Genomic DNA, 18,614 nt, shown 5'->3' on the forward strand with positions numbered 1-18,614 from the left:
CGCCCTGCCGCCGCCGCCGCTGCTGCCCGGGCAAAACCATGGAAAGCGAGACCCCCGCACCTGTGCAGCTGAGCTCAAGGGCTTACAGAATACTGGGAAGTCTGGTCTGAAACGAAAGCGCCGAGACCCCCCAAGGAAGAGAACTGGCGAAGCAAAGGATTTTCATGGCGCAGGCCGCAGAGCCGAGAACGAAGACCGAAGGTTGCATCTCGGCTCTTACAATCTCTAACTGTCTAGGTCCCGACCATGAGAAATGGTGTTGAGAATTCGGCTGTTCCCTGGTTCACTGTGGAAGCCATCTCCAAATTAGCTATCACATATGGAAACTGGAGACCAGAATTTTAGAAAAAGAGATTAAGGCATCTCACTTGGGGGGGTGGGGGGTGTCTTTTTATTTTTTCTTTTTTTTTTTAAAAAAAAACACTGCAACTGGAACAGTTTCTGATCTCAAAAGGCAAGCCTCTTCCTGTGTGATCTTTATAATTTACACTCTTTTCCGTGAGCTTTCTTACCTCCCTTTTTTTATAACTCTCCATATTCTCTATTCATACATATATCCATTATATTAGTAGTGGAATAATTTTTATTTTTATTTATTTATTTATTGATTTTTTTTTTTGGCTTTAGTACTTGCACCCTCACACACACTCTCCCGAGAACCAGAAGTCGGTTGGGTGTTTATATAATGAAGAATTATGGGGCTGTTTGATCGAGGTGTTCAAATGCTTTTAACCACCGTTGGTGCTTTCGCTGCCTTCAGCCTGATGACCATAGCTGTGGGAACCGACTATTGGCTCTACTCCAGAGGGGTTTGCAAGACCAAAAGTGTCAGTGAGAATGAAACCAGCAAAAAGAACGAGGAAGTTATGACCCATTCCGGATTATGGAGAACCTGCTGCCTAGAAGGTATTTGACTTCCCATCTCCTCCCCCCTCTCCACCCCACCCCTCCCCTTTCACTCCCCCCCCACCCTCCTCCAAATAAGTCCCCTTTACATTCCACCATTTTCTTAGTTCACTCCTTCCACCACAGATCAAGGTTGGTTGGGTTAGTTTCAGAGGAAAAAAAAATCAATAAGCAAAACCCATACTCTACTCCCTTGCCTCCACCACCCCTCTTCCCCTCAAACATCCTCATTGGAATAATCTATGACATGGTGAAAACGACAAGAGATTGTCTTTAAAAGTCAAAGGTGTTCTGCCTGCTTTGGAGTCATTAGGATTTACCATCCGATTTAGCATTGCCATCTATGAGAGGGTAAAATAATTGCTTCTGTCTATGCTGTTTCTCTTTTCGCAATGAAGAATTCAAAAATGCTCTTCCCTTTTCCCTCCTCTTCTCCTTACTCCCCAAAAGTCCTAGATGCATCACCATCTGCAAATCTCCTTATTTAAAAAAAGAATATGTTGTTTCTAAGAATCCTTATGTGGTAAATCCTAATTATTCCAGGATCTCAAGCTGAGTTCAAGAGCATTTCGTAATGTCTATGAGCCACACAGATCGTTCGAGGTGGCTGGCTGTGTGTGTGTATTTGTGTGTTTTAACGTTTACAAAGTCTAAAAATACATACGTCTCTCACAGGAAACAAGCCCAAGTTCTAATAAACAGCAATTCACTTGCGGGTTAGCCTTCCACAGAGTGACATGTCTGTTAGCCAGAAGCTAGTAGAGTCAGCATTGCAGCCGGCTTGAGAATCAGACATTGTGCAGGCAGGCAGAGAGGGAGGGAGGCGAGGGCATGGGGAGGTTGAGGGGGGAGTGGGGGTGTCAGCTGTTTGCCTTGATCTTGCAGAGTGTTGAGGCATGTGTGTCTGTGCTGTGAGCACAGGGGCCACCACAGTGTAAAGGCTGGGGGATCAGGCTATGGATGAAGGCATGTACTTCTGGGACACATTAATAAGCACAGAAAAAAACTCCTGTGGGTCATCCAACCTGCATTTGGCAACAGACTTTAATATGAGGGACTGCATTTGAATGGCTATATATGTCTGTGTGTGCAAGCTACAGCCACCCATAGAAAGACGAGCACAGAAAGATACATATGCTTCCATGTGGGGGGAAAAAAAGGCTTATGTGCTTTGCTTCTGATATGAACCAATACTGGAGGCCGTCTGAGGCAGCGTCGGGAAGCAAGGACTGCAGGATTGTTTGTTAAGCTCAACATGGGATGGTGATGCAAGGAGTTGAGACCAGGGGATGGGGGAGAAGAGAGAGAAATGGATGGGTGAGGGAGAAACTGATGTGGCCCCAGGGTCTGACCCAAACTGAGCAAAAGCCACTCTTTGGGAAATGATTATATCTGGGAAAGAGCACAAATCCCATGCCCCCCTCCCAACATTCTTGGTGCAAACGATTGAGTGATGGCTGAACATGTTTTGAATAGCTAAGTGACTTCATTGAGCGATGGTCTCTTTGACGCATACTGCATTTGGTGCCCTTTCTCAATCCAAACTGCTGCCTTTAACATATTCTGCAGAGGAGCTCTATGCTGAATACTATATGCTCTTCCCCAGCCAGAGAATCAATATCAAGAAATTAATAGGGACTGTTTTAAACACACGCACACACACACCCCCTCCTTAAAAAAATGAAAAGCCTTTCATACAGCTAGTCATTAACAGTGGGAAGACTTCTATTTAATTAAACATTTATGACAGACTTTTATTCCAAAAGAGAAGAAAAGCAAAGTGAATGAGGACCGCTTTAGGGAAATGATCATAGTGGCAGTTTGCTTTCCTTGGAGTTTAGTTAGATGGATGGAGGGAGATAGGTAGCCAAGAGAGTAGAGGAGAGACAAGACGTTGTTTTAGTGTAAATACACCCAGAAATGGGTGGGTTGCCATAAATATACTTTTCTAAATCTGCGTTTTATTTCCAAATTCTTAATATTGTGATCTTTTAAACATTGTGTAATTCCCAGAAGGCAAACAGACTAGAGATAGTTTTATATCACTCATGCATTAAAAAGGCTTAAGTATTCCATTAAATTCCATCATTAAAATTCCATCTGTTTGATGTCCACATCCCCAAATGTGCTGCCCACCCCCTTCAACTTTCTCTCCAAGCTGCACACTCCCTCTCTCCCTGAATCGTCTGTAAAGGGTTAGAATTGCAACACTTCCCAAGGATTGTGTGACGTGCACAGGCACTGTGGGTTGGGCCACATTCCCCACTGGGGCCTTGCTGCCCCGGGGCAGTACTGTGGGGCCCTGCCAGGCTCTCCTCAGGGATGATACTCCCTTTCCACTTGTAGCCATGGCCGGGGCAGGAAGGGCTGGAGCTCCAGGCCTGCTTTTGACCTGGCCTTTAATTTCCAAAGCCTCTGTCAACTTGAGCTTTGCAGGCCTGGGACCACCTTAGGAAGATGGGCCTTGGCCACTTAGGAAGTGGTTTGGAGACTGTAAGCCTCTTATTTTCAAAGACTGCACTGATCTCCAAAGGCTGTAAGTTCAGTTGTTTCTGGAAGTTGGCGTAGACTGTCCTTGGGGGCTGGCAGTGTGTTTGCTTTTATGAGCACTCAGAATGGGGTTGCTTTCTATGGAGATCAAGTTGTTAGTGCTTTGGGTTCCCTCAACTTGTGTTTTTCTGTGTGTGTGAAAAATTGGACTTTCAAAAAAGATCCCCCCACCCCCCACCCCTTAACCACTTGATCTGTGTTTTCTGCCCAATCTGGAGAAGTTGCAAACAGAATTCACGTCTTCTTTCTAAGATGCCGCTAATGACTCCAGATGAAAACCAACCCTGTCTTCCTCTGATCTCCTTTGCTCTCTGGTTTTCATTAGTGCTTTTTGTCTCCCGAGGTGATTATTTTCGTTCACCTCTTGATGAAAATAAGAATAGAAAGAAAAAAAAAGTCCTTGCCTCTAAGGCTGCTTTTGAAATTAACTAGTCTGCTGAAGAATGAGAAGAGACATGACCACCTGTTAGGGACAGGCACAGGGGGAGGGGGAGAAGAGCCAGGGGAAAAACCACCACCCTTATTTTCTCCCTCTGCAGACTGAAAAGTCTGTGTGTGTAAACTTGAAATCCCTAGCAGGCTGGTGTCCTTAGGGGGATTTGAGGAGCGTGGGTGGGAGAGGACAGTGTGTGTGTGGATACAGGTAGGTGGAGAGTGATAGAAGTTCGTGAACTTTTCAAGAAAGCTGAATTAAGAATCTCTGCATGGAGAGATGAGTTGGCTCAGAGAATTATTCTCAGAGAAGAGTTCAATGAAATCTACAACAAGATGCTAAAACAGCTTGTTCAAGCAAGGTGTCTCGAGGCTGCCTGGTGACTTGCTGCTCAGGATATTAACCTCTGCTGTCACCTAAAGGAAACATTGTCTCCAGGGACAGCAAGAAATTCACTCTTGGTGCTTAGTCTCTCCTACGCCTTCCTCCCTTCTGTCCTGGCTCTGTGGCTCCCCCAAAGGATTTCCAGACCTGCAGAGGTGGAGCCAACAGCGGGCATAATGTGGTCTGTAGAGGAAGCAAACTCCGTGTTTTCTCTCCCCCTCTGTCTGTTTTGCCTCACAGTGAGGCAGAACAGAAATCTTACTCTCTGTCCAGGCTGTCAGATTCCCTCTGCTGAATATCTCAGCTCCTCATCCATCAGTGGCTTCTCCTGTCTTGCCCCCACCAGGATGCTTGCTCATGGGGGCTCTGCCAGCCACTCTACATCCTTGCTCTCTTTGAGCAAGAAGTATCTCAATGGTCTCAAATTGTCTTTTCCAAGTTCATGATGGCCTGTGAGGTGATACAGTGCTCCACACTCAGCTCAGCCATGGGTCTCTTATTCTGCAGAAAAAGAAAAAGGATGCATCTTTTATTTTAGGAAAGCCAATAGCCTTTCCCAGACACGCTTGCCTTCTAGCATGGGTGAGCTGAATCTGGAAGGTACTAACAGGTCTTCACACTGCGCAAGTATTGCTCCATAATTCCCAAGATAATTTGACTTTCTTTAGGTACTTTGCACACAGGAAGTGCATAAGAAATATTTATCAACGGATTGATGCAGAAGTTCTTAAAATTACCGAGATGAATGCAAATATCATAAGGACATGTGACAACCAAGTGATCAAGAGAGAGAGAGAAAGAGGGAGGAGAGTGGGGAGAAAGGGAGAAGGAGAGAGGGAGAGAAAGGAGAGAGGGAGAGAAGGGGGTGCAGAAGTCAGAATGATTTGTTTGTTCTTCCTGGAACTTCTTTTTTTATAAGAATAATAATGAGTCATGAATTCTCTATTATAAGATAAGTGAATTCAAAAGGAGTCAGTCATTGAGGTTGCACAGCTCCTAATTGGCTATAGTGAAGGCAGATTACTCAAGGAAAGGTAAAGAAAAATGGTCCATGCACACAGCCTCTAATAATCAATTGATTTTCTTCCCTTTTCTGCTTTTAAAGTATACCAAAGTTCAGTGTGAAATCAATATTCCCTAGAACAGACACCTCTGAGCAGAGAGGAGGCCTTAGAATGGCCCACCCCTGCTTAGCTCCAGTAGAACCTTCTACTCTTTCACAAACCTCCCATCCAATTCAAAGAACCCTGACAACTTTCCCTCAGGCTTGGGTTCTAATCAGTAGCTTTTCCGTACAGCGAGGCCTAGCATTCCTAGCCATTCTCACCATGTTAGCCAAACCTGACTCCTCTACCTGGAGTCCTGGTCAGTTCACACCACACTCCCCGCCCTTGCTTCCCCTTTCCAGGTGAGCTGAATGAGACTCCCAGGAGTGAACAACACACCAAAGTCATGCGGCAGGCAGTGGCTGAGCCAGAACTTGAATCCAGGTTCCTTATGACTCATCAAGCTACATTGTCCCCCTATCCCGTGCACTCTGAAAGCCTCCAGAGGGCTCTGGGCAGTAGACCCGAGCCAAGGTGGCCTCCCACTTATATTCACTAATAAGCACTGTTCTATCCAGTCTGCATTTTGTTGAGCATCCCTCACTGAGCACTCAATCTGAGCATCTCAGGAAGAAGGAGTCCCAACTCAGTCATTCCCCTGCATACTCCTCCCTCCTAGCTGCCATCTTGAGCCGCTTTGCACCTTTCAGGGTGACGACGACTGTGCCCTGGTCCACACCACCTATGAGCCGAGTAGCTGAGTCTAAGGAAATGCAGCAGTCAATTTCTAACCCTGAACTTCAGGCCACACTCACCATGTGCCTTTTTATTTTGTCCTTTCATTTTGGAGATGTCCTCAGTGTAAATGATCTGTGGGTTTACGTTTTCAAGCATTTTCAGAAAATAGCAAATTTACGTCCTACGTAACTCACCGAAGTTTTCAGATGAAGTTTTTGTGGTCTCGTTGAAAGAACTGATGCCACACAGACCTGGGTTTGCTTCCTGCACTGCAGCCTTGTGTGATCTGGGGCAAGTTACTCAACCCCTCTAACCCTCAAATTCCTTATCTGGAAAAAAAGGAGGCATAATCTCCTCCTCAAAGGGCAGTTGCTGGCTTAGGGATTAAATGAGTGGATGTCTGTCCTCCCTTTTCTCAGACCACCTTATTTGAAATTGCAGTCAGCAATCTCCACCTACACTCCTCATCCATCCCCCTTTGCTGTTTTATTTTTACAGCGTACTTACTGCCTTGTAGCACGCTCTGTCCTCTGCTCATTATATGTGGTGTCTGTCTCTCACCACTAGACTGTCAGCTCCATGAGGGCAGGGATTTTCATCTGTTCTGTTCATTGCTGTGCCCACAGCAACCATGACAGGGCAAGAAATCAATCTACCTTGTTAATGAATGAACCCATGACTACTGCCTGCTACAGTGTGGGTGTTCAGAAAGGGTGGTCCCTCCATATTGCCAAAGGATTATTTTTCCTGCATGGTGAGCTGTGGTGGCCAAAGCGTTATTTTTTTTTTTTAACATTCTAAAAAATAAATAATGAACTTAATACAGAGGAAGGAGTGAGAGAAAAGAGGGATGGATAGAAGGAGGGAGAGAGAGATGGAGAGAAAGAGAGAGAGGGAGAATGACTGAATGCATAAAGATAATAATAAAAAAGATAATGGAAACAAAAAGTGCTTAGGGAGAAAATAAATGCCTGAGAAGGAAGTGCCAGGGGTGCAAGTCCTCTAAATAGACCCTGGCCACACCTTCCTCCCTCCACACCATCTAAAGTGTCTGTCACAGATCCTGGGGGAGAGCTTCTCTTGAGTGTTCACTTTCAGGCCGAGAGGAGGAGAAGATAATAGATCCAGACTGATAATGCAAGAAATATGTTATCAAAATATAATGTCTCCTTTTAACCTCAAATATAAGTATTTTGGTCAAAAACCCATATTCAAATGCAATAGGCATTGTAAGTTTCCAGGTTAGCTCGCAGCCAGAGATGGGGCAATTCCTTCACTCATTTATTTTATTGGTGAAATCTTTCATGAGCCCCTGTAAAGCACCAAGCACTAGGCCAGGAGGCGAGGACATCATAGGAAGCAGCGTCCTTCAGGGTCACTGCCCTTGGTGAACTCCAATTCACATCATTTGAATCCCAATTCACATAATCTCACAAATAAATAAATTACAGCTCTGATAAGCGCTATTCACAGGAGATGCATGAGACGTACTGGGATTGTAGTTAACCAGGGAAGGCTTCCCTGAGGAGGTGAGATGGGAGTGAAGATCTGAAGGATGAATAGGAGTTAACCCAGGTGAAAAGATGAAGAAAGCACGTTCCAGGTTGGAGGGCAGCATGTCCAGAGATGGGTGAGGAAGGAATGAGACTAGTACGGACAGAACGCCAGGGTGGATAGGAAACTAAGAGGGGTGGGGGGTGGGGGAGTGGCAGGGAGGTGATGCTGGATGGGGCGGGAGGGGCAAGTGGAAGTGGTCAGGACCTAAAGGGCTTTGTTAGTCTTATTAAAGCGTCGCATTCTGTTATGTTTTTTGGCTTCTTGCTTATAAGCTGTATGACCTTGGGTTAGTCGATTCTGTCTCTGTGACTTATACTTACTTTACAGAATGGGGATAAAAATACCTGCCTTTATAGTTGTTGTAAGGATTGGAGCAGCTGTTCCCTTTTTTTTTTTTCCTTTCTTTCTTTCTGCCTTTTTTTTTTCTTTTTTTAAGAAATAGAGTCTCACTCTTTCACCCAGGCTAAAGTGCAGTGGCATGATCATAGCTCACTGCAGCCTTGAACTCCAGGGCTCAAGTGATTCTCCCGCCCCAGTCTTTGGAGTAGCTGAGTTGAGAGGCACAAGTCACCACACCTGGCTCATTTTTTTTTTTCTTTTTTTGAGATGGAGTCTCGCTCTGTTGCCCAGGCTAGAGTGCAGTGGTGTGATCTCCACTCACTGCACGCTCCGCCTCCCGGGTTCACGCCATTCTCCTGCTTCAGCCTCCCGAGTAGCTGGGACCACAGGAGCCCGCCACCACGCCCAGCTATATATATATATATATTTTTTTTTTTTTTTTTTTGCATTTTTAGTAGAGACGGGGTTTCACAGTGTTTGTCATGTTTGTCTCGATCTCCTGACCTCGTGATCCACCCGCCTCGGCCTCCCAAAGTGCTGGGATTACAGGCATGAGCCACCGCGCCCGACCCCGCACCTGGCTCATTTTTAAGTTTCTTCTAGAGATTGAGTGTCACTATGTTGGACAGGCTGGTCTCAAACTCCTGACTTTAAGTGATCCTCCAACCTCGGCCTCCCCAAGTGCTGGGATTACAGGCGTGAGCCACTGTGACTGGCTCCTTTCCTTCTTTGCCATGCTGCTTTTGCTTCCACACCGATCTGAATACAGTGGTTTCTTAGGCTTCTCAACTACCCGTGACAGTTCAGAGAAGGGTGGAAATAGACTCAAATAACTTTCAATCAACTAAATTTAAAAATGTGTTGATAGTGGATGCCCACCCTGTGTGAAACCTAGGTAGGCAGTGGTGAACAAGTTCCTAACCCTGCTTCCAAGACCCTCCAGGGCAGGCCTAGCAGGGACCCTAAAGAATAAGAACCTTGCAAAACAGTGCTGTTTCATCCTAGACATTTGAGACAGCCCCATAGCCTAGTGCCACCTCTCCTTATTACCCTCCCACAAATTCAAAGAGATTCTTGGCATCTTTTACAATCAGTTAGGATTATTGAAGATTTCAGCCGCAATTTGAATGAGGCTCAGTTATAACACCAGACTTTTTGAAAATAGGAATAAGAGAGATGTTAACTGTGCTCCCCAATGCTAGGAAATGCGTGTCACCAGCTGTGGGATTGCTGGTGAACTGTGACAGCCTAGCCAGCCCCCAGTCCTTTCTCCTGGGTACATAAAAGGCTTTATTCTCCCAGTTCCATATTTGCTCAGTTCTAAGACACAGCTAATTGTAAAAATGACCTATCTACCAAAAAACAGCCTTCAGGGCAGAGGGCGACAAATTTAATGTTCCACATTAATTATAAAATACACTCTAACTTCAAAAATCTTGCAACTTAAAATACATGCCTTAGAATCAAAAGAAGACAGTCAGCTATCTTGCTAGCAGGAAGAAACGTAGGCAGGGTGCTAAGAGAGCCCAGAGGATTTCTCCAGCATGCAGCTGGTGCCTGCCCCGTGACTCAGAAAGCAGCATAGAGCAGAATGTGGCCTTACCAGCAACTTGCTTGAGGAGGAAAAGGGTGATGATTGCTCTTTTCCAACAACTGTTCCCGAGTATTTGCCAGGTACTGTGTGGGACTCTAGGATAGAGTTGAAAGACTCAATCTCTGCCCTCAAGGAATTTAGTCTAGTAGAGGAGATACCCCAGTGAACAGACGATGATAACTGCAGAGCATGAAATGTACGTACAGGGGATTCTGGGAGCACAGGGATTGGGGAGGAAGGGATGCCAGGTAGGACTGAGTTCTCAAGGATGCAAAGTACGGGTAAGCAAGCTAAGAAAAGAAAGAGCTCTTCAGACAGCAGGAACCACATGTGCAGAAACAGATGCCCATGTGCTGGGCATTGGCAATGCCAATGGTCCTATGGAAGGTAGAAAGCAGAGAGGGATGAGGCTGGAAGGCAGCATAGATATGACCCCAATGGCACAGAAATGCCTCACGGAGACATTTGTGTTTCAGCATGAAAGAAAAGGGAGGCCCAGAAAGGTAGGAACCCAGGTAGGATCGTCACAACTGGCTTTTCCACTGTCTAGGTCACTGGTTGTTGAGGGCTTAATGGATGGGATGAGGAGTGGGTCAGGCTGGTGAGACTTGCTGAGCAGGTGACAAGGAGGTTGCAGTGACCAGGTGACTTGCACTAAGTTAGACGTAGTAAACAGAGAGTAAAGAGGAGAAGGGAGATTGTAAGTGATGTACAATAGAGAGACGTCCTGTCTCCCCTTCTCTTCTCACTTCCCAGCATAACAACATGACTAAACACATACTACGTGCTAGGCCCTGCCATTACAAATATGTGGCTACAGAAAGCCTCTATTCAAATATCACCTTCTCAAGGAGCCTTCCTGACCACCCTGTCTATAGTAGCCCCCCTAGTCCTGTCCCCCTCTTTAACATTATTTTTCTTTTTTTTTAGACAGAGTCTCGCTCTGTTGCCCAGGCTGGAGTTCAGTGGTGCAGTCTCAGCTTACTGCAGCCTCCGTCTCCTGGGTTCAAGCGATTCTTGTGCCTCAGCCTCCTGAGTAGCTGGGATTACAGGTACATGCCACCATGCTTATCTAATTTTTGTATTTTTAGTAGAGACGGGGTTTTGTCATGTTGGCCAGGCTGGTCTTGAACTCCTGACCTCAGGCGAGCCACCCACCTTGGCCTCCTAAAGTGCTGGGATTACAGGCGTGAGCCACTGTGCCTGGCTTCTTTTTTAACTTTCTGTTTTTATTTTTTTAGCACATACATGTTCCTGACCTGAGTCCCCCTGTAAGACTGGAAACCCCATGAGGGCAGGGACCATGTCTGCCTTGTCCATCGCCATCTCCCCAAAGTCTTGTCTAATGTCTGGCACTAAGAAAGTGCTTGGGAGCTAGGTGTCAAATGAACGAATAAAGAGATGGGGCCTGGCCTCAGGGAGTTGCCCACCTGGTGAAGGAGATGGGCTTTTAAACAAAAACTCCAGGCATCCATTGACCAGTCTTTTCTCCTAAGCTTGGCTGAAACCACATGCTGAAAAACCCTTGATAACAAGCAGGTGTTTCCCCTGCAACCTGGGAGGTCCTCTGGGGTGCTTCCTGGGCCCCAGCTTTGCAATAAAAGCTGATAAGTCACTGCCTGCTGGGAAGCAGTCATCTTTTCTCTGGATCGCAATCTTTGTTAGTTACCTCTGGGCCCAGAGGCACTTACTTAGCAGCCCTGGGTTTGCCTTTGCAGAGTGCCGTCCCACTATTGACATATTCATTCACTATATTCATTCACTCTCTCCTAAACTTCTTTGACCTTGGGTAGCCTTCCTTCTGCTAACAAGCATGCCAGGGGTCAGGTACAAGATCCCAGGTGCATGGTTGCTGGAGCCTCGTTGCACGAAGAATCCACCCCTTGTTTTGCCACCCCCTCCATCATGCAACTTCAATGCCCCATGCCAGCCTCTCTGACCTTGCACCAGGCAAAACTCACTGGAGACCAGCCACTGCCAACCCCTAGACCGATTCTTATCCCAGTTTTGCCCCATGGCTCTCCTCCCTCATTTTCTCTGCTTAAAGGATGTATGCACTCTTTTCTATCATATTTTCCCCCAACCTGGATCTCTCTATCTCTGATAAGGGACACATTTTATCCTTTCTCCTTCCTGAATTTTCCCTAGTGTTGATTGCGCTTGTCTCCAGTTTTCCTCTACCATGTTTGCAGAGTAGGTAATCCTGCAAAACAAGTGTTCTGCCATAACTTCAGTACTAATACTAACAACAATAATAATAGGTAGTCATTCATTGAGCGTTTCCTTTGTGCTAAGCACTGTTTTAGATGCTCTCCAGAGGCTCTTAATTAATCTTCACAATTCTGAAGATATGTGCTGTGATACCCATTGACTCCATCTTAAGAGGCTCAGAGATGTTAAGTAACTTGCCCCAGGTCATACAGCAAATGGCAGAGCTGGGATTCCAACCCCAGCCTGTCCAACCTCAAAACCTGTGTACAGCCTTCTGTGACACTAATTATATCTTTCTTTTTCCGTTGGCCCCCAAGTCTATGAATAAATTTCTTTCAGACGTTGAGGGCAATGCTGAAGAGAAAGGCTGTTTGTACTCCCTTGCATGATGAAGTCGTCAGCATTTTGAGCTTAGATTAGGATATGCTCCTTACCCAGGGCAGAGTGGGGAAAAGTTAAGGGGCTGCCAGATTTCCTCACTGCTTTGAAAACAGAAGGTCCTTCAAAATGCAAGGACATCGGTCTCCTTGCAGTTTGTGAAGGCGGAGAAGTGAATACAGATACTCCCTCTCCCCTGCCTTCTGCCAAAAGGCCCCTTTCCCAGCCACATCCTACTTTGTCTCCAGGACTTAGTGAAGTTGTCACCTCTCTCTGCTGCCTCCCACCCTGCTCCCTCCCACCTGGGGTCAGCTCCCTCCAGATCCCAGCATCTAATACCTTTTATGTTGCTTGTTTCCATTCCTGTGTCTTCCTCTAGACCATGAGTTCCCTCATCTATTTCTTCAACAAAATTTGCCAAGTTACTACCATGTACCAGGTGCTGTCCTAGGAAGAGGTGTGAACAAGCATGAAGTGTTTAGGGGACCACTTGAGGTTTATACTATTGTGGGAGAACCAGGTATGGGAGAGGAGGTAGGGGAAGGTGTTAGTAATGAGGGATGAGATTGAGCAGAGACCTCATCACAAAGGGATGATTATATGGTGAGATTGCTCAGCGTTTGCTGAATGAATGAGTGAGTGAATACAGAAAAAAGCTTGACATGTGGGATTATTATGCATATTTAATCTCAGATTTTTCCCATCATCATCATCACTGTTATAAAGATGCATTCTCTCCCAGGCAGGTGTGGAGTTCATGTCGGCTCACATCTGACAGCCTGGGTTCAAATTCCGCCCCTGTCACTTATGAGCTATGCTCCCTTGGACAAAGAATATAGCCTAAGTCTATTTTTCACGTGTAAAACGGGGATAATCATTGTGTCTGCCTCCCGAATTGCTTGTGAAATTTTGGTGGGATGCTCCACATAGAGTGCTTACCGAGGTGCCGGCACACAGCGAGCATTTGACAAATGTCGGGTGCTGTCATTACCAGTGGTGTGTTTATTATTTATGACGCTAGCAGTTGATTGGCAAGTGAGTTGTGCTTGGCCCTCAAATGTTCTACATATGGAAAACTTTCCCATAAAAATCCACATTTTTGGTTCCCTTGGGGGAAAAAAAAAAGATTTGTGTAACCCTGAGCCCTATCCCTGCTTGGCAGCCATCAGCAAGATCTGGGCAGCAGATGTCTCTTCCGTGCGGCAGGTGCCTTGCACTTCCCCCCAAGTCCCCACCGCTCCCGAGTGTCTTACGTGGCTTACATGGCTGCTCCGCTCCACCGTGCGTGGCCGTTGCCTGGCCTCTGTAGGCGTCCAAGTTTGCAAATCCTCCTCTACGCCTGTGGCAAATTAGAGGTAGAGTCTTTGTCTTTTGACAGCTGAAGACAGAACTAAAATGACACCAGCGCAGACAGGGTGTAGCAGCTCACACAGACAGAGGGAAGAAGAAAGCCATGCATCTGTAAATAAATGCATCAATATCCCACATTCCTGAGCAGGGCCTGCTGATAAGATTCAGGTGGAAGGCTAGCCTCATCTACTCCCTTTTAAAGAACCTCCCCAGGGTGAGTTGTTGCTTTTAAAGAGAGAGATGCTCACCCATTTTAGGCCACCGTGGCAGCTTCCCTTTCAGAGGCTGACATTTTTTGACCTTGACCCCAGTTCGGGAAACACACCCTGTTGTGGTGACCAGCCACATGGCATGTTTTATTCAATAACTAAATGCCAGGTGCCAGGGCGACAGGCCACGCTGTTGGTGCTGGCTGCAGGGAGATGGGAGGGAGACCTGCTGCAGGACGGAGAGATTTACTACTTCTCGTTTCTACCTTGGAAGGCTTCCTGGAGAAGAGAGAAATTTTCATTTTCTGGGTAGGAAAAATTGCCCAGTAATTGCCCAGAAAGAATATTAACTTAAAGACCTGTCATTTGAATCTCAGAGAATGGTCAGACCTGATTTAACTTGATAATTTTTGAATGTTTAATGTAAGCCAGGCTCCGTGCTAGTTCACAGATCACAGAAACAAATCAGCTGCCGAGGGAGGTCTGCCCTTCCTCTTCCCGGTCTCTCTTGCCGATTTTAATTTCTTTGTTGGATTTTATGCTCTCTGAATTTGTTTGTCTACTGTATGAATTATTTCTAATTGGAATGTGAGTTCCATGAGACCAGGATCCTTGTCTGTCTTATTGACTTGCTGTAGCCCAGGGACTGAGAGCAGTGCCTGGCACACAGTAGGTGCTTAGTAAATGTTTTTTGGGTGAAAGAAGACACGCCCCTGCTCTGAAGGAGACCAAAGCCTAGAATAGACAGGCAGATACCAAAACCATTACCAGTGAGCTCAGGAACTTGATGAAGGCATAAGTAAAGGGGAGAAAAGAGAGCAACTTTATTTGAGGAGGTCAGGAAAGAGGTCCTAAAGGCTGTGCCCTCTGCAGTGGGTTCTGCAGGATGAATAGGAGTTCACCAACAGTAGAACAAAGGAGATAGGCCCAAAGCAGATGAAGAAAATGGAATCACCCAAGTCTGTTCCCAAAAGGATGAGGTTAAGGAGAGAGCAGAGCACTTGGTCTAGAGCAGCACCTTCAAATTTTAATGTGTACACAGATCACCTGGGGATCTTGCTGAAATGCAGATACTGATTTGGGGCTCCAGGTGGGCGCTGAGACTCCATTTCTGGTGCCCAGATGAGGTTGGTGCCACAGGTCTGTAGACCACAGTTTGAGATGCAAGGCTTCAGAGCATGACCAGTGGGTTCTGGCAGACAAGGATCTAAGTCCCACCCCTGCCACTGGCGGGCTGGGCCCGTTTCTTTGCCTCTACCATGAGGATAACCACCTTCTTCCCAGACACCAAATAAATTCAGAGTGCACAGATCTGGGAAAGTCATTAATTCAGTCCCAGCACCTCTATCAGTCCATTTCATTTCAGCTACTTTTTTTTTTTTTTTTTTTGACAGAGTCTCACTCTGTCACTCAGGCTGTAATGCAGTGGTACAATCATGGGTCATTGCAGCCTCAAACTGCTGGGTTCAAGCGATCCTCCTACCTCAGCCTCATGGGTAGCTGGGACTACAGGTGTGCCCTACCACACTGAGCTAATTTTTTTTTTTTTTTAAAGAAATGGGACCTTGCTATGTTGTCAAGCCTGGTCTCAAATCACTGGGCTCAATCAATCCTCTCATTTCAATCTCCCAAAGTGCTGGGATTACAAGGCGTGAGCCACTGCACCCACCCCATTTCAGCTAATATTATCATTTAAGGTTAAAGGAGGTGACCAGATGTATAAGAAGAAACAGTGATTTTTCCCGAGAGCTACTGTTCGAGAGTCTCCTGTGTGCTGGGCCTTGGGCTGAGGACCACATGTCTGTCACCTTCCCTAGGTGCATGGCACTCTATAACATGGGTGTCAGGATTCTCATTTTACCCGTTAGGCAACAGTGGGAGTGCATGTTTCCTATTGCTGCTGTAATAAATTACATGAACTTAGTGCTTAAAACAACAAAAACCTATTGTCTGACGGTTCTGGATGTTGGAAGTCTAACCGGGGTCTCACTGGGCTAGAATCAAGGTGTGGGCAGGGCTGTGTCCTGCCGGAGGGCCTTGGAAGAATCTACTTGCTGGCCATTTCTAGCTCCTAGAGGCTGCCTCCTTCCCTGGCCTGTAGCTGCTTCCTCTATCCTCAAAGCCAGAGTTGTTGAACAGAGTCCTTCTCGTGATTCTCCTGCTTCCCCCCTCACACCTAAGGGCCCTGGGGATTACCACGTGCCCGCCCAGATAATCCAGGATAATCTCCCTCTCTTACAGTCTGCTGATTAGCAGCCTTAATTCCATCTGCAACCTTAATCCCTTTTCCCATGCAATGTGGTGCGCTCACAGGTTACAGGAATTGGGATATGGGCATCTTTGGGAGGCTGTTATTCTGCCAACCACAGAGAGTGACTACCCAAAGAACTCCCCTAATGCCACAAGCTCAGAACAGCACACCTGGAAAAGACTTTAGAGCTTATACCAGGAAGGATTCAATTTGACCATAAGTCACAGAAAAATAAAACTAACGGTGGTTTAAATAAGACAAAGAGTTTGTTCACAACCTAGTGTCACCACCTTGGAATAGTACACCTGGAAGAGATTTTTAGAGATTGTATCAAGAAAGATTAGATCTGATGATAAGTAACAGAAAAATAAAATTAGCAGTGGCTTAAACAAAGCAAGAAGTTTCTTTCTTTCAAGGAAACAAATCTGGGGGTGTAAAGTACAAGGCTGGTCTGGAGGCTCCACAAACCAGTTAACAATGCAGACCCCTGCTCGCTCCCCACTCCATCATCCCCACAGTGGATCCTTCAACCTCACAGTCAAGTAGGGCTGCCAGAGCTCCAGCCACTGCCTTCACATCCCATGGATCAAGGTGGAGGATGGCACAAAAAGACAAGGGAAAAGGGCACCGGTCACCTGGCTCCTAAGGAGCTTCCTGGAAGGTATCACACAACATTTTTGCCTTAGCTTCACTGGGCAGAAGTTTGCTACGTGACCACACATTAGCTACAGGAAAATCTGGAAAAGGTAACCTTTATTCTAGGTGGCCACGTACCTGGAGGAAAACTCGAGTTTCCGTGGCTATGGGAGAAGGAGAGAGGGAAGTTGACTAGCGGTGACTCCACAGGGCTCATCTAGTCCAAATCCTCACCTTGACTTTGAAGAACATGAGGCCCAAAAAGGAAGGGACTTGGTCATGCCACGGAGTCAGCAAGTGGCAGTGCAGGGACTAGAACCCATGTGCCTGGGTCCCAGGCAGCAAGTAGTGTGGGGTCTCCAGCTCCCGACACGGTGCCTAGCACATAGTAGCAGCTCACTCAAAATTGTGAGATGGAAGGCACTGTGCCGTTCTCCCACCGCAACATTCCCTCCGGGACACAGTCCCTGCTGCTGCCTCTCTGAGGGTGGATAAAATCCCCACCTCTGGGAGGCAGAACCATTGCGAGCCTGTGTCTGTTTATCCGCCTTCCTCCCCATTACATCCCAGCTGATACCCTTAGGGGAGCTCTGGGCTCCCCTATCTGTCCCACAAAGTCTTCAAACCCAAGGGCCCTTCCGCATGAAAGAGCAGCAGGATTTGGCCAAAGAGAAGCCTGAAACAGCACCGAGAAAGGGAGGTTTTTCCTTCTTCTGGACTTGCCCTATGACAGGGTCATCTGCCTAGAGATGCGCCTTTATATCCGGGGAGGGTTGCGGCAGCGAGCTGTTGCTGTTGTCTCGGTATGCCGTGGTGTCCGTTTTGACATGGTGAAGGGATTAGACAGGGGCCCATCCGTGCCAGGAGTGGTGGCCACTCTCCCCTTTCTCCTGCTGGCCTCAAAGCCAAAGGGCTCCACCCTCAGACATTTGCAGCCTCTCTCAGTTCAGATGCCAGCAAAGATGCGGACACTTTCTTATGCTTCTCTGTTTTCAAGTCTCTGTCTCCTGAACCAGGTGGCAAAGCCCTTAAGACAGGGATGGTGTCACATTTACCTCTGTGACCGGCTGCCCGGCACAGTGCCTGGCACATCTCACACTCTTGGTGAATAAATGCGGATAGTCCAATCAGTGGGAATTAAATAGCTAAGGCAGGGCCTGGCACAAGTAGGATCTCAGCAAAAATAATGATAGTAATCATGAACAAAAGAAAAGGAGAAAGGACGGAAAGATGGACGGAGGAAGGGAGGAACACATTAGTTTGTGCCTTGGCTTCCGGTGGAATCAGCCGCTTCTAGGGTAGGCGGCTCTCCCAGCCTCGGTGCCGGAACAGCGGAATCCTTCCCCTGAGGACTGAGTTCACAGAAGAACATAAGAACCCGGCCGGAAAGGTCTGTTTCAAAGGGCCTGTCCTCCGGCTTGAGAACATTGTGCCTCTGGGGCTTCCCAGTGGGCCTCGGCAGCAGAGGTGCCTGACACCAGGGTTACCAGGACGTGGCCAGAGGCAGAAGGCGTGGTGTGGGTGAGGTGGGGGCAGAGCAATGGGGGTAAATGAAGCCAGCTGCCACCCTGGGTCTAAGTCAGTGGCTTTGCAGACCACAAGAGGACGGGAGCCAGAGGTGGGTTGGTGGAAAGGATGACGGTGGGCAGAAGCTGAGCATAGCGAGGTGGCACAGGGTGGGGAGAGAGCGTGAGAAGGCTGGCAGAGGCCCCCGGGAGAGATGGAAGCCGCCTGGGCGCGGGCGGGCCCCTCTCAGAGCAGATGGAATGCTGGAGCCCAGAGGGTCCACGACAGTTGGTCAGAACGAAGAGGAACAGCAGCAGGATGCAGAGAGAGGCCTGCCCGCCCCCAGGCTGGGAGAGACACCCCCTGCCGCCCCCAGAAGCGCTGCCCAGGGAGAGCTCTGTGAGACACAGAGAAACCAGGCAGGGCATGGATATTTGTGGACTGAGTGATGCGAGGAAGCCACAAAGCTTGTGGCTGGAGCCTAGGCTAAAATTACAGGCCAGAGCCTCAGACGGCAGGACCACAC

General features: G+C 47.3%; 1 protein-coding gene across 1 annotated transcript in view; it reads left to right on the forward strand.

Annotated features, from left to right (window-relative positions):
- The first annotated feature begins 46 nt into the window (after nucleotides 1-46).
- Nucleotides 47-18,614, forward strand: part of CACNG2 (calcium channel, voltage-dependent, gamma subunit 2) — a 142,306-nt gene continuing 123,738 nt past the window's right edge. The window contains exon 1 of the mRNA XM_011964309.1: nucleotides 47-906. Within this exon, the coding sequence (XP_011819699.1) occupies nucleotides 696-906 (211 nt within the window). The 5' untranslated portion in view covers nucleotides 47-695. The remainder of the gene's footprint in view (nucleotides 907-18,614) is intronic.

Source organism: Colobus angolensis, unplaced genomic scaffold, assembly GCF_000951035.1.
Source record: "Colobus angolensis palliatus isolate OR3802 unplaced genomic scaffold, Cang.pa_1.0 Scaffold65, whole genome shotgun sequence".
Taxonomy (NCBI): domain Eukaryota; kingdom Metazoa; phylum Chordata; class Mammalia; order Primates; family Cercopithecidae; genus Colobus; species Colobus angolensis.